A 21,738-nucleotide genomic window follows, 5' to 3' on the forward strand; every position below is an offset into this window, starting at 1 on the left:
GCTTACATATAACTACTTACACTCCCCATCTGTGATATTTAGGCATAAATTCCCCGTGTAAAGGGAAATTTTATGTGGTTTGGATACCCCTTTTTTAAGCTCATCCACAATTCTAATCAGGTCTGCTCTATAGTTCCGACTTAAAATTAATTCAAAAGTTCCTTGAAATAGTTCCTTTTTTTCAATTAAGATCATTCAAGTGGTCTTTAATAAGCTCTAATTACATCCATTTAAAACCTTCAGTGAATACCTAAAGCACGGTACAACCCCCATGCCTCACGCGCCGCCTTAATGAAGCGACCATAGAAAGATTCTCCCCTGTCGTTCGAGAGCTATTCGTCCGACGTTGATCAGCGGTCTAACATATGAAGAAGGATGGAGAAATCTGATATACTGTACAGTTATTCAGACGTTTTAGCGATAATTTTAACCAAAGGTCAAATATAAGTTATGAACTGGCTATTCTGGCATGTATTATGTCAGCTTTTGGCGGAAAAGTGTATCATTAACTAGTTAGTTGGTTTTTTTAGGAAATAAAATACGCCATTGCTCTCCCATGCTAGTGGTCGTCTCACTTATATATTAGTTTCTGATAGTACGCAATATCAATTTATCGCATATTTTATTGAAACAATCACTTCTGTTTCAAAGTGTGCTTTTTCGTCTTTTGAAGTGTGAGTGAAGTTGCATTTGCTTTTAACTGCAAAGTGGGGGAAACTGCATTTTTTAATGTTTGGTCACAAACATTATTCCAGTTCGTATGCGCCTTATCTCAACTTGAGATGAATACAAGATCACCAGCCGAAGGGAGCAGTTATTCAATTTTTGACACAATGCCCTTAATTTTTCCATGATCTTAGTTTCGTTCATGTAGAAACCCCCCCTTACAATTCAAAATTTTACTATGGGTATATATTATTTACTAAGTAAGTATGCTTTACCATGTTTAATTTTGTTAACTAATGCTTGTAGGAAAGGACATTTGTGATGTTTTAGGAAGTTGAGAGCGATAGACCTTAGCAATAACAACCTGGAGGTGTTGCCTGGTAACATTAGCAACATGGTCTCTCTTGAGGAGATCAATGTCGTCAACAATCCCATCATACAACCTCCAAAACACATATGTGAGCACGGCATCGATGCCATCAAAGCTTTTCAGGCAAGTTCCCTCATTGTTTATTAATACCCGCGAAGCGATAGCGAGGCTATTATTGATCTCATCGTACTTTTCATTTCTGCAGTCACTTATGAACTTAATTTTTAGAAGCTTTACTAATTGAAGATCAATATGGTACATGTTAAGTGCCCTAGACTTAAGTGCTCTAATTTTGAAGATTAGAGGTTTTGAACTTTTCATCTTAAACATCAATTTTTACAGAGCTCTTTTCTTTTATTGCTTTTTCCTACGTTTCATATAACAATTACACCATAAATATAACCCGAAGAGTTTTTGAAAAGAACAGGTGGTCAATTTATATATGTTTATTCTTTGCTTTTTTTCAATTGGAATGAAGGTCAAGGAGGTCTATAGTGGGTCTTTTACGACAATTTGCAGGTTGTTTCATCCATAGCCAATCAGTTTGTGAAACAACCGAACATTAATGAGATTTTGGAGCTACACAAAAACAGCATCATTTCAACTGATTGACAGTTTTCTAGTTAGATTCGTTCGGCAAAACTTGTTCTGAAGTTCGCCGTTAAAATCGATGAGAGTTTTGATTCCGCTAAGATTGTTTTAATGGTCATTAAAAAGATTTGCTGCGAAAAGGTATGTAAATTTGTCAATTTTTAAAGGTATGTAAATATGGCCCATTTAAAAAAGCTACAGTATGTGTTTCTGAAAATGTATATCTTTTTATTTATCTCTTTTTATATCTATATATCTTTTTGTATATCTCGTTATATCTTTTTATTTAACATAGGATTTTGATTGCTATTTGATTATTTGGTTGGTATTTTCAGGACTGCCTTAAAAAACAGCTGTACGAGCCTTGTAACCGTGCTATCAAGATATTCATCCTCGGTGCTAGTGGTTCAGGAAAAACCGACCTGTTCAACTTCTTGTCGGGGCGACAGGGTACCAATGCCGCCCCACCCTCGTCTCCAAGTGCTAATCATTCTACAACAATAAAGAAAAAATTCGCTCATTATAGCAACAACGTGTTAGACAATCTATCACTGACCGTGTTCAAGTTCAGCGGGAAAGAGGAGTACAGTTTGCTTAGTCAGCTTTTCTTCACTAGAAATGCGCTCTACATTATTTGTGTTCAGATGGATAGATACAAGTCATCGACGTTTCGGAACTCGGTCCTTGCCTACGTTCAATTAGTGCAAACTGTCATTCCGGATGCAATCATTTTACTTCTACCTTGTTATGTAGCACGTGGTGCCCGTTCACCAATTACAAAATTGCAATTCGATAAAAATTTTTCAGATTTACAAAATTTAGCTAAAAATTATATCAGAATTTCTACTAGCAAACTTGTGGAAGAGATTGAGAGGTTGGTGTTATTGCGCAAAGAGCATGGGTTTGAGTTGTGGACAAGCTACAGAATTAATTTCCTGCAAAATTTATGCAAAAGTCTTCCTAAAATTTTAACAAATTATTCATCAACGGGATCGAATAAAAAGCAAGTTAGCTGGAAAATTTCCAAAAACGAAAAATGCGGCGAGATATTGCTGGTGTTTCTGAAAGAGTTGACTCACAGCGAAGAGTTTTTTGCGTGCAATTTGCAGGACGAAATCCAGAGTTCGTGGAAAACATTAGAAAAATTGATCACGAGTTACAGGAAGAAGAATTCGGGAAGATTGTATTTGAATCGGAATGACATAATGGAGCCAGCTGTGCAGATAGGAGTGAACGGGGCCCAAATGGAAGAAGTCGTGCAGTATCTGAATATCTACGGAGTCATTTGTGTATTTGACCGAGTGGCTCATTTGAGGCAGTGTCTCTTTCATGATCCAAAGGTGACCAGAATCCTCCTGACTAATTACTCATGAATTTCTATAATTCAAAATTTGTAGCAAGCTTATGGGTTATGTTGGTATTTGTATGCGAGTTTAATTTGAGCGTTTTTTTGTCTGACCGATTGAACTATTTGTCCTAAAAACGGAATAAAGCGGTGAAACCCGAGACCTTAAATTCTCAGTGTAGCGCTCATAGATGCTTACTAGTCCATACGCGTACCTTTCACCGAAAATGCTCAAGGGGCTTCAGTTCATGATTTAAATCGTTCATTTTTGCAGGGTTGGAGTATTGGGATAGTGTCACTTTGATTTTTATTCAATAATTTGGGAGTGAACCTGCCACGCGGATTCCGCGCGTAAAAATAATTGTAGATTATCTGTTAAACAAATTTGAAAACAAAAAAGAACATCATTATATTTCTTGTTCTGTGACAACTAATAGTTGTCTTAGCAAAACTTTTTTTGGGTGTTTTCTGTTGTCTACTTGTAACAATTTTAACTGTTTTTACTATAATAATTCAATTCGTCGATGAGTTATAAATGTCAATCAATTATGTACTCAGTTTGTATATCAACAAGAATCGAAATTAAAGCACAGCCTTTTATACAAATCTGAGGATAAACTATCATCATGATTGCTGCAATAATTACCCTCAGCAGTCATCTCTGAGCTAATGAAATCTTGTTCAATTTAGTTTTTGTCGTGGCACCGTAAACAATCAAAGCATATCGCATTGTTGGTTCGACATTAGTTAGATAAAACATACAATTGTTTCTGTTCAAAATGACTGACTAAGATAAAAAAACATCCGCAAAATTGGTTCAATCTTTTAACAACACCGTTAATTTTTTGATCATTGAAATTCAAGTTTTTGGTCAATTTTTACGCCAAGCTATTTAACACAACTCTGCCATTTTAGTGGTGATCGAAATGTAGAAACGTTTTCTTCTTGATCAAATTCTTCCAAAATTGACAATTTCCAAGTTTTCTTTTACTGACCTATTTGCATCAAACCATTGTTTAAGACTCTCCAAATCTATAGACATCAGAAGTTCGCGATTTAAAAAAAATGTATCATCTGCAAAGAGGCAAAATTTTGAATTGTTGCATTTAGAAGTGAGGTCATTAATGTTTAACTAAAACAAAAGACGACCCAGCACAGATCCTTGAGGGACACTACATTGAATGTTAAAAATCTGACGAACCTAAATGGTTTGAAACTTTTGTTAATTTAGAAGCCAATGACACGTCTGTCGGTTCTTTCTTTTGTCATTTATTTCCTGTCAGTATTCTGCTGATTTTTGTCAAAAAATTTTCCAAAAATTAATGTCCTTAATTTCTCTTAAAACATAGTTTGTAGCAATTATTTTAGACCTGCTGGTCTTTATTCGATTTTTCGTACAATCGGTTTTTTGGCTGACAACTTTTTGGACCAACTTTTTCATCCTTGATCTCCTAATTCACACCAATCATTCAACCTGAACCGTTTTTACCTTTTACTTCCATTTTAGACTTTGATCGATTTCTTCAACTCGGTGCTAGACATCCACCTGTTGGAGAGGAAAGACGACCCTTGTCTTCAGCAGTTTTCCCCCTTCGAGATCCACTCCACTAGAGGGGAGTTGAAGCAACACGGAGTCATTACTGAGGAAATGCTGGTGCAACTGATGAGGGACTCTGTTCCGGAAGCGGACTCGGTAGATTTCAACTATTTCGCAGCTCTGTTGAGGAATCTGCACGTCGCAAGGTACCTGAAACCGACTACTAAACTAACTAACTACTACACTAACTAACTATTACACTAACTGGTGTCCGGAATATTAGCCGACGTGAAAATTAGCCGAAAAGTCAAAAGAAGGACAATTAGAAAAATTAATTGCATAAGATAATTGCTGTAAGCAAACATAAGTGGGACGCGCAATTATCTAATTCGCTTATACATGAAGATAACGCATTTGGCCATGCCTCAGCGGCCTATGGGACTTGATATGAATCTATCACAACCGAACAAAGTATCACGACCGTTCTCAAATCTGATCGGTTAAAATCTCTATTTCGGCTAATATTCCGTTCGGCTAATTTTCCTTTCGGCTAATATTCACGGCACCACACTAACTAACTACTAACAACCTAAACTAGTGTATTTGAAAATATAGTGATATGGAATGGTGACGTCTTAACAAATAGACGTACCAAAATGTAGAAATTTCAACGAATGTGATTTGTTCAGAAATTTTAAATACTGTACCTTTATTATATTGCGTATAATATAAACATATATTGCGTTCAATTAGCCTAAATTGGACAAAGCCTATTGCTAGATTATTATTTTTACCGCATCTGGCCATGCCTCGCGGGCCATGGCCATGCCTCAACGGCCCGTGGGACTTGATATGAATCTATCACAACCGAATGTGAGACCAGTTTGCCCCAAAAATATATAATTATTCTATTTCGGCTTATCGCGATTTCTGAACAATTTTACGTTGACACGCATATCCTATTTTAAAACATGGAGATTTTGTTGAGCTATCAGCCAATCAGAAAACAACATTCGTATTGTCTCAATTGTGATTGGCCAGCAGTAAAATTTCTATATTTTGTTACGTCTGCCATTTTCACTAGCGCCATATGGAATATGCTCTGGTCGAAGCTGATTTAATGTGAAACGAGTATGTCATTCCAATACAAATTGATAATTTAATACACATTGATAATTTGTGCAATTGGAGCAGGGGTAAATAAAAACAAGTTATAAATCACTTTTAAATAGCGATTACTTTTAAATTGCTCTCGAACGGCGTTTGAATCAAATCTTGTAAACGTGTGCGTCTTTTTAATGCAGAATTTTTGTTTTAACTGTTTTTTTTTCACTTCTCGGTTGGCTCGGCTTCTTGATTTTTGGGTGATCTAAATTGCCCGCATTCAGAAATTAAATCTTATCAAATATAAGCGATTGTACCCTGGAGATCAATGCGAACCCCTCCATGGTTGGAATTTTTCCAACCATCAAAATTTCTCTAGGGTGATCTAAATTAAATGGCCCCTCTGAATTAAATGGCCCCGCCTGTCGTTCTAGAGCAATTTGTCTCACGTTAGTGGGTTTGTTTGCTGCTTCCTAATTTGTGTGTTTTTTTAAAGGAAAGTGGATGCAAGTAATATTAAAGAAGTAACCAAGTCTCGCAATGTTCGATCGTCCGCTCTGAATACAAAACAGCCATCATCAATTAATCGCAGTAACCACAAATACGTCTCCAAACAAAGGTCATCACTGTTCCGAAGAGACAAAAACAACAAATTCTCACGCGCCTCATTCATTGGCCGATCTAGCAGCCAATCAGATGAAGCGGTTGTTCCACCATCCAAGAGAAGCAAACACAATCTTCACAAAAGAGTCTTCTCATACACAGCATTACCGGATGATGTTTATTACCACGAAGACAATTCGTCCAAAATGAAGTACAAAAGTTCATATTTCTTTCCCTGGTACATTGCCCAGGAGTACAGCCCACAAGAACCCATACAAGCGGGGGGTGGTGATAAGTCACGAGTAATGACGCTCTGGCCGGGATACTTGAGGAGTTCGCTATACAAACTGCAAGTGGTCTGCATATTCAAAAACTTCACTGATGTGAGTTAAATTTCACTCCAGTTGCGTTTGAACAAAAATGTTCATTTGAAGGCATTTGCCAGTTTTTGTTAATTGCTCTCAAACGAAAATTGTAGCAATTATATTTGTCCTGTTGGTATTTTTGTGATATTTTTCGTACTATCTACTGTTCGTCTCACCATTTGCTCATCCTCAAAAACGGGATAAATAGGTAAAGCCCGCAGGACCTTAAGTATATGTTAGAATGAAATCTTAATCGCCCGAGGGACTTAGTGCCCTGGCACGACCGATCGCTTGCAATCGAATTTATTATAGCTGCGAAGCAGTAAGCTGAGCGGAGCTATATTGCGGTGCTCTTGGTTTTTTACAATTCAAAGAAGTTGAATTGTATTGGGGCGCTGTCGTTTTTTAAAGATCTGTTCACACATTTTCATGATTTTTGAAGTCAAATTGGAGTAGTGACTTTGGTCACGCCAAAACAGGAAGTGGAGCGAAAACGCGAGTGGTTTTGCAGCGTGAAATTTTTTCGCTCTTAATTTAAAGTAGTGAGAAAACGGTGTTTGAACAAAAATTCGCTTTCTGGGTAGTGGTTTTTTGTTCACATGCGGCATTTTGACATTGATTTTCAGTTTTTTTCTATTTTATATCTGTCTTTTTTAGAAATGTTTTTTTCCATTTCACTCAAAGTCAGTTCTAGGTCTAGTTTGTTGTTTAGTCATTGGAAATTCTTTGAATTGTACTTCAGGACTTGTCCTGTTATGTTGTTTTTTTCGTCGTCTGACGCTCTTTTTCGTTTTACATTTGTTCACACAGCAAAGCTGAAAACGCCCAATTTTCTGACTGACTTCTTCCTCTCACTAACGGCGTTCGCGCGCGTGATGTCATTTCTCATTCTCATTCTCTCTCTCTCCCTCTCTCTCTCTCTCTCTCTCTCTCTAGCAATTGTTTTAAAAACATTTGTGTGATTAGATTTTGATCATACGTGACTTACCCCACTCAATAAAATGACTTCTGCACTTTAAGACCTAAGTTTAATTTGAATTAGTTTAAGGTCAAAGGAAGGTGCAGTAAAGGTCCCTAATAAAAGACTTCTGTGGAATAAATTTTAACAAGCTTTATTAATTAATTTGCTGAAAGTTTTTTACCTCGCTTTTTGAGCGGCGTCGATTTTTTTTCAATTTAGATCTTCATCTGTTTCTATCTCTATTATACGGCACGCAAGTCTATTCTTTCGCAGCAATTCCGGCAATCTGACGGCTATGTTAGTTTCATATTTTTGTCCACACAAAAGTTGATAGAATCCAATTGAATTAGTTACTTTCAGTCTTCATGTTCTTGAATTCGTGCATGGTTTTGGAGAGGTTCGGTCTCTTTCTGTTTAATTGCTCTCGAACTAAGTTCGTAGCAATTGTTGTTAACTTGTTGGTATTTTTATGCAACTTTTTCGCTAGGCTGTTTTTGCCCTTTTGTTCCAGAACATTCTTTGACCTATCAAGTGACTTTTTCACGCTTTCGTGCTTCATTTTTGAGTGATCGCTATTGTTCTCACTCTGAAATAAAGCTTTGTAAAATCGATTGCAGCATAGAAGAAAGAAGGACCTGATAGCCGAGTGGGCAGTGCTTCAGGTGATGGATTGGGAGGTCCATGGTTCGAATCCCGGCGTGGGCAACTATTTTTGCACCCATCAAGAAAATTTTATCTAGGCTACAGCCCCTGAATAAAATTGCCTCGCCTGTCGTTCGAGAGCAATTCTTCCGACAGTGGTCGGTTTGTGTTTTTTCAAGGTGGCCTTTGTTCTTAAATCTTATTTTAGCTAATAAATCATCGTTTAAATATCATTAAGTAACTAGATAATCATAAATCATGTTTTAATTTATAGATGCGTTGATTTTTGTATTCGTAAGCACAGCAGTACTACGATCAAAACTGGTCATTAACACTGAATATTTCGTCGGCAATCCAGCAAGACAGGTGCTTGATACGTCAACTAATACCAACTTATCTAAACTCTCCAGTAATAGATGACCAGTTTTGTTCGTCGGACAGCTATATTACTTCATGCAAAGAACACGAAAACTTGTAAATTAAACATATTATACTACTGTCTTCGACACTCGTTATTTATGTTTTACTCTGTGCCCTTCCGCCTAGTTTCAGTCTAATCATAACTAGCTTCGCCAAAAGGCAGCTGTGCACATTTTTCCCTTAAAATCGCTTAATTTACGTATGTACATTACTTTATATCCCTTTATATGGCCGTATCTGCTAATTGGCTTGGATTGTTGAATTTATGGACGCTTTTTTGTCATGTACATCTGTAAATTAAGTTCATAAGACTACTGCTTTTTGACACTTGTTTTTAATGGTTCTCTTCATGGTGCCCTTCGGCCTCATATCAATCTATTAATAACATCGAAAATCAGTAGTCTAATATACACTAAGTAAACGGTTGTGATCTCATAAAAAGGTTTTTTAGATTGTTTCAGGTTTTCAGCGACTGTATATCTTTTTAATTACTCTTGAACGAAATTCATAGCGATTATTGTAAACGTGTTGGTCCTTTTTAATGCAAATGTTTTGCTTGACCATTTTGCGCTTTTCTTCTAGAACATTCTTTGACTTCTCAAGTGACTTTTTCACGCTTTTGTTCTTCATTTTTGAGTGATCTCTATTGCTCTCACTCCGAAGTAAAGCTTGTTGCTAATATAAAGTCTGATGCAGCGCAGCAAACATAAGGGCCAAATAGCACAGTCGGCAGTGTAGATGGTTATGGATCGGGAGGTCAGTGCAAAAAGTCCCGTCGTAGTCAAATGTTTTTTCCACCCGTCTGTCGTTCGAGAGCAATTCTTCCGACATTAGTCGGTTTATGTATTTATCTCTCATTAAATGGGTTTCTTCAATGTTGCAGGTTCTCTCCATCTTCCACCGACTGAGTGTAGCCCTGCATCACTGCGTGGACTTCAGAGACGACTGGCGTGGGCGTCTCTCTGCAACAATGGACTCACTGCCTCTCCTGATTGAAGTGGACAACATGTCTAAAGTGGCGGAATCGGAGGGGAGTGGGAATAGCTCTGGAAGTAACAAGGAGAATAGTGGGGTGAAGGGTTCTGCTGGTTCGAACAGTAGTGGGAAGACGGGACTGCCGTGCTTGTCCATTTCTTCAAAGAGTGAAATTGTATACTCTCATGTCATGTGGACTATCATCATCAAGGTTCTTATTAATTATTCCCCTGACGTTTGCCTTTCTAACATAAGTTATTATTAAGAAGGCGAGCTGGGAAGTTTTTCTAGCTGAGGCTTTGGTTTGCTATCAATTCATGTTAATTTGCAAAAGTCAAACTTGCATAATGATACCAACTGAACTGTAAAGTCTTTGATGTGAGTTATTCTTTATTGATTACTTTCCGACGTGCTGGGTTTGAGTATACTATTGGCAAACCTGTATCCTGTGCTATTGTACCATAATATGTAGTTTCCAATAGAGGGGTCCTTAATGTATCGGGGAAGTACCCAAAGCTCTTCCGAATACCATTGGTTGGACAACCTCGAAAAATTGTCCCGTAGGCATTTAAACTGAAAAAGTTCCAATATATTGGTACCAGAGGTATTGACATCACTGCATTTCCTAATTTAAACATAATTGGTTTCTCTAGAGTTGCTCAGTGGCCAATCTGTTACCACGATTCGTTCCTTTCAGGTAGTGGAGACGTTGCTGAAACTGTTCCTGGAGTACCCTGGTCTCAACTACGAACTGCAGCTGATTTGTCCACATTGTCTGAAAAGATTCCCAAACAAGCAATTGAACGAAATGCAGCGATATCCGTGGGAACAGATCTTTTTCAACTTGAAAGACTTCGATACTGCTGATGACATCGATGACCTTGGGTTGAGTTGCCCTTACATGAACACAACTGAGCGACTGCCGACGTCACTTTTGATCCCTCAGCCTGTGGAGTTTGACCCGACGTTCACTCGCTACTTTGACGAAATTTTGCCGAGTTTGAGTCGCACAAATTGGAGACAATTTGCGAAACGATTAGGAATGTCAGATATTCAAATCGATTCAATTCGAGACTCGGTTTCGGCTAGCTATAACTTTGCTCGACAGAAAGAACTGATGTTGATATTTTGGCATAGACTGTACATTTCTACGGCTTCCACAATTGATTTGGTTGAAGCCTGCAAGTCTCTTGGCTTCACCTTCTTAGTTAACAAGTTGACGGCATTGCAATCTAAGCTTCGCGTTCCTAGCATAATGAACCGTGGAGCTAACACGAACAGCCAAAGCAGCTTCTCAGCCAATCAAATTACATCTACGAGTTCGGCGACATCGGAGAGCATGAGTAATGTGTCGGAATCCTGTCAATCGATTTTTGAGGAGTCTACTCCTATCAGCTAAATTTGGAGGTTTATATTTACAAAAAATGGCGACTCATTGGTGCTTATTTGCGTTGAATGACATTTGCTTCAGTGTTTCACCAGCAGATCGTAATTTGAATTCTAATTTTACGGTCAGCTATAGCCTTTACTCTCGACAGTTTGATTAAGACATCTTATCGAGACATAATCTAACTAATTGGAGTGCAATTTTATTTTAAATGGCCGGAGGAAAATGTGCTTAAAGAGGGAATGAGAGGAAAAAACGGCAAAAGATCTTATAGTTTCTGACGAATATAATTGTTTTCAACTGTGCGATCGTAGTTCAAGAGTGGCTCTTTAAAATCTACAGAATAAATTAGATTAGAACTAAACAGGAGAAACACGGTTACATGTGTGTTTGATCTTTCTAAGGCTTTTGAGTCTATAAGCCACAAAATAGTTTCACGGAGACTTTGAAATATAGATTTTGACGAGCACGCTACCATTTTAATTGAGTATTATTTGAGTAACAGAACACAGTTGTTCTAAACCAGAGTTGAACCTAAACGGAATTCAATCAATAACATTGAAAACAGGTGTTCCACAAGGTACTATTTTAGGTCCTCTGTCATACAACTTTTACATGAATGATATAGCAAAGATTATAGAACAAATCTGTACGGTCGTTTAGTATGAAGACGACACATTTCTTTTTATATCCAATATTGATGAAATTTCGTCAAAACGCAACTTGAACATAACTTTTAAAATTATCTATATTAAAAAAGTCACAATTAATGGTTAGCAAACAAATGGCAGAGTATATAATGTTCAGCAACAAGAGGAGGTTGACAAATATCGTTTTGAATGTCGACAACGAAAAATATCAGAATCAACTAGTATGAAGTATCGTTGCATACTTATTGATAGCAAACTAAAGTTTGATGGAGAATGCGAAAGATACCTCATAGAATGGCTCGTGGAATAAAAGTTTTGGGTATAATAAGTAAAAGATTAACGGAGAAATCAAAAATTATATTACTTAATGCAACTGTAATAATTTATGTACATTATTGAGCTTTTGTTTCGGTGGGGTTTCAATAAACTTTAATAGCAACATTGGAAAAACAATTGAATTGGCGAATTAAAACTTGTTTTAATAGAAAGAACGATCGGTACACAGGGCTTCAAAAATCAAAATAAAATCTGATCAGTTTCATTTCTATTAAAATATCGTTGCCAATTTGTTTTCTTTTCGCTTACTCAGCAACGATATTCCAGCATATAAAAGTGAAATTCTCTACCATGAGACTAAAGCAAAAGACATCAAAGAAAATTATTTTTCATATAGAAAACAACTAAGTTTTTAGCTGATTCTTTCTAGCACAAGCCATTTCAATTTATAATAGATTGCGTCTTAATATCTTAAAACCATTTCGAGAGCATCCTTGAAAAAAGAATTTAAAGATTTTTGGAATGATTTTTTGAAGGACCTGAAAGTAATTGATTTGAAGAATGCATTGAAAGCATTCGACTTTAATTGTTAATTACATTGTATTTATCCACAGTGGACATTAAAATTGTGCAAAAATCTTTAAGCTTGCTTTTGCTAAAGTAAGGTCCAGTTCTTTAAATAACCTATTTAATGGTTTTTTAAAGTTTTACCTGGTGATTTATTCATAACTGTACATTGCCTAATTACCATTTGCATTTTCTTATTTTTTATAGAGGAATTAACAAGGTTTTTAATTGTCAGCCACGCGACTAATTTTGATGTAGCATGAGCTCAAACAGTCTGAAGTAACTTTCTTAGCTAGATAGATATTTGAGATGTGAGGTCAGTAGTAGTGGAAATGCCAGCTTTTGAATGGGGAATAATGGCGGGGCACATACCCCTGCAATAATTCCAGCATGGTTTTTTTGGCAACCCTGTTCAAAAAAGTTTTGAAAATGGTTTGTGGCCGGGAAAGAATTTTGGCGGGGATAAACTGTCATCCTAAAAAAACAAGTGACTAATCTGATAGATTTTTTTTGAGGAATGGTAAGATGGTCCAAATTTGATCAGATTTTATTTGCTTTTGAACGAAGTTTGAGGCAATTATTATAAACGTGTGTGTCGTTCTGCAAATTTTGCTTGACCTTTTTTACGCTTTTGTTCTAGAACATCCTTTGATTTCTCATGTGACTTTTTCACGCGTCACTTCTCCATTTAAAGTGATCTCAATCGCTCTCATGGGTTTTCGCTAATATAGCAATTGTGATCGGTGGATGATACAGCCTTTATAGTTTAGTATTTAAGCTGTCAAACTGCTATCCTGCAGTTCGCTGGTTCGAACCCCGATGAGCTTGGAGTGTTTGCAGTGGTAAAGAATTTTCTAAGCTGCACACTTAGTCAAATTGCCCCCTCCTGTCGTTTTAGAGCAGCTCTTAGTTGTTAAGATGTCAAACTGCTATCCTGCAGGTCGCTGGTTCAAACCCCGATTAGGTCGGTGTTTGCAGCCGTAAAGAATTTTTCTAAGGTGCACACTAAATTAAACTGCCCGCGCCTCTCGTTCGAGAGCAGTTCAGCTAAGGGTATTTGTATGTGTAGGTGTATGTTCCAATGTAAGAAATTTCATAGTTCTGCGAGTCTGAGACCAATAAAGTGGAAATAATGTTGGGTTTGAATACGCATATGTTTGAATTAACAAGTCAGTGATAAAATTGAAAGCTTTTTCTTTTTCAGACTTAGAAGCTTCAATTAAAATTTGGAACTGAAAATGGTGAATCTGAATTAATAGGGGACAAATTAACGTGAAAATTATATAAAAAATTGAAGATATTGGGGGCAAAAATTTGTCTAAAAATTTGTTAGTGATTTCTAAAAAAAATTTGTAAAAATGTGTGTTTTGGGGGTTAATGAAATGTTTACGAAATTAATGATGGACAAAGTTCGAATTGAGCGTGCAAGGTATTTTTTGCATTCATTAGATTTCGTCAGAAACAACATATTATTTGTATTGGAGTTCTCTGATTATAAAGAGTTGAAAAGTTTTCCTCGGTAAAAAGGCTAGTCTATGAAATTTTTAGATATGTAGAATTGTGATAGAAATATTATTATTGATTAATCGGTTGTTGATTAGAGTAATATTTAATAATTTTTTACTCATTTTTATGTATTTTTTGATGCCAAATTTGTTGTTTTTCGAGGTGAAAATGTATAATAAAGGTTTTCCTGGTCAAAAAGGAATTTTATCTGGTAAGCAAGAAAGATTTCATGTAGTAGTTTGGTAAAACAAGTAAATTTGAGTAATTTGGGGTTGACTATATATTTTATTTCTCAGATTAAAATTGAAAATAAGTCTATTGAGGCAAACCCTGCTGTTTTGAACAGTATTTCAGCGCGAAATCTCGTTTTCCTTATTTGTGTCACATTGAGAGTTTGGAAAAAGTTTTTGGAGATCAAAACAGCATATTTTGATGTTTTAGCGGCAGTTAAAACAAATTTATTTTCATGTAGAACTTCTGCGCGTGGTAGACATGGCAAGGGCAGGGCACTCATAAAACTTGCCAAAGTTTGTGTTTGAGGCCTTTTCTAGCATATTTGTTTAATAGTGAAACTTGAAGTTCCCTCTCCTAGATTTTAATACTTCAAAAAATGAGCTACGTGAACTGAAAATAAAATTACTAATTGATTTGCAGCGAAAATGTATGCTTTACAGAAGAATATTAAACACACACAACAAAACCCGGAAAGGAGTAATGCTCAAAACATCAACTGGCTTGCATCAAAGGTCCTGTCTGTCGTTTGATAATAGTTCATCTGCCGGTAGGGCGTGTATCTTTGTTCCAATGTAAGAAGTGTTACAGTTTTGCTGGTCTGAGACCTCAAAAATGGAATAAATATTTGGGATTTCAATGCCCATGATTGAGTTAACATGTCAGCGATAAAATTAAGAGCTCTTTATATTTTCAACCTAGAAGTTTCAGTAAAGGTTTTGAACTAAAAACGGTGAAGGACAATTAATAGGCGACAAAATAACGTCAAAATTGTAAAAATTGAAGTTTGGGGTCAAAAATTTGTCTGATTCCTCGTTAAAGTGATTAAATGTACTTAGTACCGTGTACGAAAATGTTTGTTTGGATTTAATCAAAAGTTTACGAAAATAATGATAAAAAGTTCGAATGGGGTGTGCAAGGTATATTGGGTTCATAAAATTTCGTCTAAAATTTAACGTAAACTTTTTTTTGGAGTTCTTTGATGATAAAAAGTTTTCATCCATAAAAATGCAAGCCTCTGGATTTTTTTTCTGTGGAATTGTGATAGTAAAGTTACTGCTGATGAATCGGTTTTTTGCTGATTAAAGTAATTTTTAGTGTTAATTTTTTACTCAATTTGTTTTTTTTATGCAAAAGTTGTTTATTTTCGAGGTAAACAATGTTGAATGTTTTTCTTTTTCAAAAAGGAATTTAAAAGAAAGATATCAGTTAGTAGTTTGGCAAAAACATAAGCTTGAGTAGTTTGGTGTTGAGTATTTTTTTGTAAGTTCTTATTCAAAAATTGAAAATAAGTCTACTAAGGCAAACCCTGCTGTATTGAACAGAATTTCAGCGTGAAATCTCGTTTTCCTTATTTGTGTCACATTAATTGAGAGTTTGGAAAAAAGTTTTTGGAGATCAAAACAGCATGTTTTGATGTTTTAGCAGCAATTAAAACAAATTTATTTCTATAAAGATCTCTTTGAACTTATGTAGAACTTCTGCGCGTGGTAGACATGACAAGGGCGGGGCACTAATAAAACTTGCCTAAGTTTGTGTTTGAGGCCTTTTCTAGCATATTTGTTTAATAGTGAAACTTGAAGTTCCCTCTCCTAGATTTTAATACTTCAAAAAATGAGCTACGTGAACTGAAAATAAAATTACTAATTGATTTGCAGCGAAAATGTTTGCTTTACAGAAGAATATTAAACACACACAACAAAACCCGGAAAGGAGTAATGCTCAAAACATCAACTGGCTTGCATCAAAGGTCCTGTCTGTCGTTTGATAATAGTTCATCTGCCGGTAGGGCGTGTATCTTTGTTCCAATGTAAGAAGTGTTACAGTTTTGCTGGTCTGAGACCTCAAAAATGGAATAAATATTTGGGATTTCAATGCCCATGATTGAGTTAACATGTCAGCGATAAAATTAAGAGCTCTTTATATTTTCAACCTAGAAGTTTCAGTAAAGGTTTTGAACTAAAAACGGTGAAGGACAATTAATAGGCGACAAAATAACGTCAAAATTGTAAAAATTGAAGAGTTTGGGGTCAAAAATTTGTCTGAACATTTGTTAGTGATTATATGTACTTACTACTGTGTAGGGAAATGTTTGTTTGGATTAAATCAAAAGTTGACGAAAATAATGATAAAAAGTTCGAATGGGGCGTGCAAGGTATATTGGGTTCATAAAATTTCGTCTAAAATTTAACGTAAACGTTTTTTATTGAGTTCTTTGATGATAAAAAGTTTTCATCCATAAAAATGCAAGCCTCTGGATTTTTTTATATGTGGAATTGCGATAGTAAAGTTACTGCTGATGAATCGGTTGTTTTGCTGATTAAAGTAATTTTTAGTGTTAATTTTTTACTCAATTTGTTTTTTTTATGAAAAAGTTGTTTATTTTCGAGGTAAACAATGTTGAATGTTTTTCTTTGTCAAAAAGGAATTTAAAAGAAAGATATCAGGTAGTAGTTCGGTAAAAACATAAGCTTGAGTAGTTTGGTGTTGAGTATTTTTTTGTAAGCTCTTTTCAAAAATTGAAAATAACTCTACTAAGGCAAACTCTGCTGTATTGAACAGAATTTCAGCGTGAAATCTCGTTTTCCTTATTTGTGTCACATTGAGAGTTTGGAAAAAGTTTTTGGAGATCAAAACAGCATATTTTGATGTTTTAGCGGCAGTTAAAACAAATTTATTTTCATGTAGAACTTCTGCGCGTGGTAGACATGGCAAGGGCGGGGCACTCATAAAACTTGCCAAAGTTTGTGTTTGAGGCCTTTTCTAGCATATTTGTTTAATAGTGAAACTTGAAGTTCCTTCTCCTAGATCTTAGTACTTCAAAAAATGAGCTACGTGAACTGAAAATAAATTTATTAATTGATTTGTAGCGAAAATGTTTGCTTTACAGAAGAATATTGAACACACACACAAATATCAAATAGCGGTAATTAAAACAAAGATCTCTGAACGGTTATGTAGAACTTCTGTTCATGGTAGACATGACCAGGGAGGGGCACTCATTAGTCCTTTTTTAGCATGTTTGTTCAAATTTAAAACTTGAAGTTCCTTTTCCGAGCTATTGATACTTCAAAAAATCAAGTACTTCAAGTGAAAATGAAATAACTAGTTGATTTGCAACAAAAATGTTAGCTTTACAGTAGAGTTTTACACGCGCACATTAAATCCCGGAAAGGAATAATGCTCGGAACATCAACAGGCTTGTTCACCTTGCTAGGATTTTTTGGTTCGCAAAGAATTGTTGCTCTGTTTTTTCCTGTTTCCAATTACGTTGGACGAATTCAAGAATTCTTCAGCGGCCTTCTCGATTTTCATGCAGTGGAATTTTGTCATAATTGTAAAAATGTTTTCACCCCATCGTCTAGTTGAACGAGGTCAAATAGAGACTCTGACGGAAGAGGTTACAAAATTCAGTTTGTACTGAGCTTCTTTCTTGAGACCCTTCTCAAATAAAAATGACTAAATCCATTCAAACATGGCAATGGGAGCAGCCATGTTATATACTGTGACCCACTCATCCAAGTGGCAATCTTGCTGCACAATGATAACAATTAATTTTCTGTACGTTGCATAAGCAATTCAGCTATCAGGCGTTGGAATGATGGCCACAGGAGACATTTGAAGAAAGATCTTTAGTTGTACATTAATTTTGATGACACACCAAACAAAAGGAGTTCATTGAAGGGATATGGAAATTATATGCTATGATTTTTGTTATGAGCATAGTCGCTCGTGTTAATAAGAGACCGGCAACATTTGCTTTTGAACTGCGTTCTTGTCACCTGGTGTCGACAAATAATTTGTAGTGTTAATTTTTATTCAATCTTTATGCAAAAAGTCAATATTGTGAAAAAGTTGTCTTTGGAGGTAAGAATGTAGAATAAATCAGTTTTTTTGACAAAAAGGAGTTCACAAGAAAGATATCAGATAGCATTCTGGTAAAACAAGTAAATGTCGTATCTCTGTTTTGTATCACTTAAGTTGAAGCATTTGGTAAAAATTATTGGAGATCAAAAGAGCATGTTTTTGACGTTTTGACAGGCTATTAAAACCATTTAGTTTCTATAAAGATCTTTTTGAACTGTTATATAGAATTTCATTGCATGGTAGACATGACAAGGGGGCACCCATAATACTTCCCTATGTTTGTGTTTGATATTTTTAAGCTCATTTGTTTAAAAGTAAAACTTGAAGTTCCTTTTCCTAGCTCTTGATTCTTCTAAAAACGAACTACGTTAACTGAAACTAAAATTACTAATTGATTTGCAATGAAAATGTTAGCTTTGCAGAAGAATAATACACACGCACAAAACCTGGAAAGGAATAATGCTGGGGACATCAACTGGCTTGTTTTGAGATGTAGAGCGAAATTGTGATGAATCATTGACCTTATCAGGAGTTAGTGGCTCGCTCAAATCTAGGACTTGTTGGTTCGCAAAAAATTTCTGGGCTCTGATTTTTTCCGATTTCCAATTACTTTGGACGAGTTCAAGATCTCTGCAGTAGCTTTCTCGATTTGCATGCAGTGGGTTTTTGTTACGTCATAATCGTAAGAAAGCTGTTACCCCATCTTCTAACAGAAATGGGTCGAATACAAACTCTGAAGCAAGAGGTTATAAAGTCCAGTATGTACTGAACTCCTTTCATGAGACCGTTCTCAACTGATAATGACTGAATTCATTCAAACTGACAATAGGAATAGCCACATGGTTTGTGGTGACCCACTCATCCAACTGATGATCTTGCTGCGCAATGATAACGGCCAGTTTTCTGTACGTGTCATAAGCAATTCTGCTATCAAGCGTTGACTCAGCCTTCAGCAGACATTTAAAAAACTTTTGTAATGAAATTTTTGGATCGATTTCTTTATGCACGAAAAAAATACCTTCAATGGTGACTTGAAATTGAATTGTATCATATGTATTCTTTAAAATATATTACGATCATTCGAACCTTGCATTTATGTGGTGTGGATGTTCAAGATTCCTGTCCACGCTAGGCAGAAAAACGTCAACTAGTTTTATTAATATGAAAACACTCGTGAAGAACACCACCCGGTAGAGCCTGCAATACTGATTTCATCATAGTTTTAGAGTCAACACAAAAGTGGTTAACCCCGTCATTGACATTATCTACAAAATGACGTGATTGCATCTCTTTCCGCTACTTTTTTCCCCAGAAAGACTTTCTCCAAAACGAACAGCTCTGTCAGTTTTTTCATCCCGTTGGGAAAAAAATTGACATTTGTCGTTGAGTTGCTCTCATCTTTCTAGGTCTTCAGCAGGAATCGGCCACTGCGCCATCAACTTGAGCAACAACCTGCCTTGCTCATTTAGCATTATGATCAAATGTTGAAGGGAATTTCGTGCTTAAAATTTCGTGTTCGAATCAACGTGGCCGAAGAGAAAATGTCAGTACGGGGCACAGACGGAAGTTGATAGCAATCACTGTTCGCCAATACGTGTACTACGTCTCAAAGTCGCACTCCTTTTTTCAAATCCATAACCGACCAAGCTTAAGCGTTTAGAAGCTAATTTGTTCTAGCAGAATCATGTAAAATTGCTCCAAAAATTGATTAAGTTTGATGTCCCTGGACAGTTTTACCCCTGTTTCTCCAGCTAGGCCTCTGGCAGTCAAAGACTTGCAAATGATGTTTAAAAGTGCATGCTCTGCTTGAAGTCCTGGCGTTTATCGAGAACCGCGAAGCGTTTCGAGATATTAAGTCAGAATTTCGAAGTGACTTCTGCAGAGTCACTTAACCATGCTTAAAACACGAAACGAGCACTTTTTAAAATGACGAAAGTCAAGGGAAGTCAGCTTCTGGCTATGGGGCACTTGCTAGGGGCGCTTGCTCTTAACGGAAGAACTTTTTTACAGTATCATTTTATCACCTTCGTTTAAATTATACGGAAAGAAAGCAGTTGTTCCGAGGCCCCTTCTACTTCATGATGACACAAGGGATCTGATCAATTTGTTTGTTCACGGTGTATAAGTAATGGTCTCCAAAAATCAATTTTGGTATCCGATGTATACCCCGAACGTCCTGCGACGATAGAGGCAGGTTGTTCAAATTGAGTCGGCAAAGTTGACCATACATAGGTTCCTGAGACCCAAGCGCAAAAGCGCTAGAAAGTGGAGAAAAGAACAGTGGCATCTTGTATCACTAGTAAACTTGAAACGCGCTAAAGTATTCACAGAAGCAAGCAATTTCGCTGAAAAGGTATAAGTTCTACCTGGCAACGTTCACTGTCAGCGTAAAGCTCATTAAATTTCAGAACAGATATTTGGGAATAGATCTGCAGTTCTTACAAACTAGCAAAATTGATTATGAAGAAATTTTATAACATTTATTGGAGAGCTACTTTTGAATACAACTTCAGGCAACTTGATAACAACCTGAAGATAATCACGTCTCGATAACGGAAAGCGTTCATTGGAGCTCTCGAGAATTTGTCGTAGATTAACCGCTTTAGGAGTGTTGGCTTTTCCAGTCGGAAAAACTTCCAGCTCAGACAATGCTCCAGCTCTTAGTTTGACTTTCTTCCCTAGTTTGACTTCTTCTGCTGGTTACAAAATAAAGTGACGACCGTTTTTTTCTCTGTATCAAAATAATTAGCTGGAAAATCGAAGACTTCAGGCAATTTAGATCTCTCAAAATAGCAAAAATCAACTTTGAAAATGTGAAACTAAAAGCAGAAAAGAGTATTCTTTTCTAAGTTCTGCAGTTGTTTTTACAAGCAATTTTTTTTATTTGAACATAGCTAAATAATTTAATATTCTCAAAATTTTGGAGACTTAAAAAACAAATTTCATGAAATGAACAAATCAGCCAAAAACATTACTAAAAGGTATGATGGCATTCTTTTCTTATCTTTTCATTTGTATTCTTTATGTCAGAGCAGATTGCGTTAATTTCCATAATCTTAATTTCCATAAGTTTCAGTTTCCTTTTCTGGATTTTAATTGAATAATTTTGGTAGGTTACCTAGGTACATTGTGTGATATGTAAACCAAAAATTATGGAACTAACTTCAAAGCTGACCGTCCGTAAAATTTTTCGTGTTGTGAACGTTTCTCATTTAAAAGTGCTTCGTTCTTTGCTTCGAGGGAGTGCTAAAAATTTATTCTTTGGTTATAAACAAATTCTTTTGTTTTTTTTTTATTTTAGTAAATTGTCACAGCGTGATATGAAAAATTACATTTGTATGTGAAGATTGAATTATTTTATGTGCTGAATGATATTTAATTGTTTCCATAATTTTCTCATTAAATAGTTTAGAATTGAATTATTTAAAAGCTAATCTTTTTCAGAAACTCTTTGTCTTCTAGTCTTAGCTCCAAGCATCTCAGATGTCAGTAGTGTTTTTTAAATGTCATTACATGATGTGGCTTGTTAAATGCCGTCTAAATAAGAGGATTTTGGCTGAGAAACTGTTGGCCATTTAATTTTGGAGGATTTCTGCTATGGTTTAAAAGTATTGTATTTCAACAAAACTTTGTTGCATATAATGTACGCATCAATAATAATTTCTGTGCTCGATC

General features: G+C 35.9%; 2 protein-coding genes across 3 annotated transcripts in view; both read left to right on the plus strand.

Moving 5' to 3' along the window:
* The window catches only part of LOC142343485 (uncharacterized), a 13,125-nt gene extending 1,727 nt beyond the window's left edge, over nt 1–11,398 (plus strand). The window contains exons 2-7 of the mRNA XM_075395178.1: nt 997–1,159; nt 1,963–2,967; nt 4,480–4,715; nt 6,110–6,599; nt 9,488–9,790; nt 10,277–11,398. Of these exons, the coding sequence (XP_075251293.1) occupies nt 997–1,159; nt 1,963–2,967; nt 4,480–4,715; nt 6,110–6,599; nt 9,488–9,790; nt 10,277–10,978 (2,899 nt within the window). The 3' untranslated portion in view covers nt 10,979–11,398. The remainder of the gene's footprint in view (nt 1–996; nt 1,160–1,962; nt 2,968–4,479; nt 4,716–6,109; nt 6,600–9,487; nt 9,791–10,276) is intronic.
* LOC142343517 (beta-1,3-galactosyltransferase 9-like) overlaps nt 1–20,843 on the plus strand; it is a 106,650-nt gene extending 85,807 nt beyond the window's left edge. Inside the window, exon 4 of one of the 2 annotated variants that reach the window (XM_075395181.1) lies at nt 20,118–20,843. In XM_075395181.1, the coding sequence (XP_075251296.1) occupies nt 20,118–20,188 (71 nt within the window). In that variant the 3' untranslated portion in view covers nt 20,189–20,843. The remainder of the gene's footprint in view (nt 1–20,117) is intronic. The other variant, XM_075395182.1, reaches the window with a different exon arrangement.
* Nucleotides 20,844–21,738: the final 895 nt, after the last annotated feature.

This window comes from Convolutriloba macropyga, chromosome 1, assembly GCF_964194025.1.
Source record: "Convolutriloba macropyga chromosome 1, txConMacr16.3, whole genome shotgun sequence".
Taxonomy (NCBI): Eukaryota; Metazoa; Xenacoelomorpha; order Acoela; family Convolutidae; genus Convolutriloba; species Convolutriloba macropyga.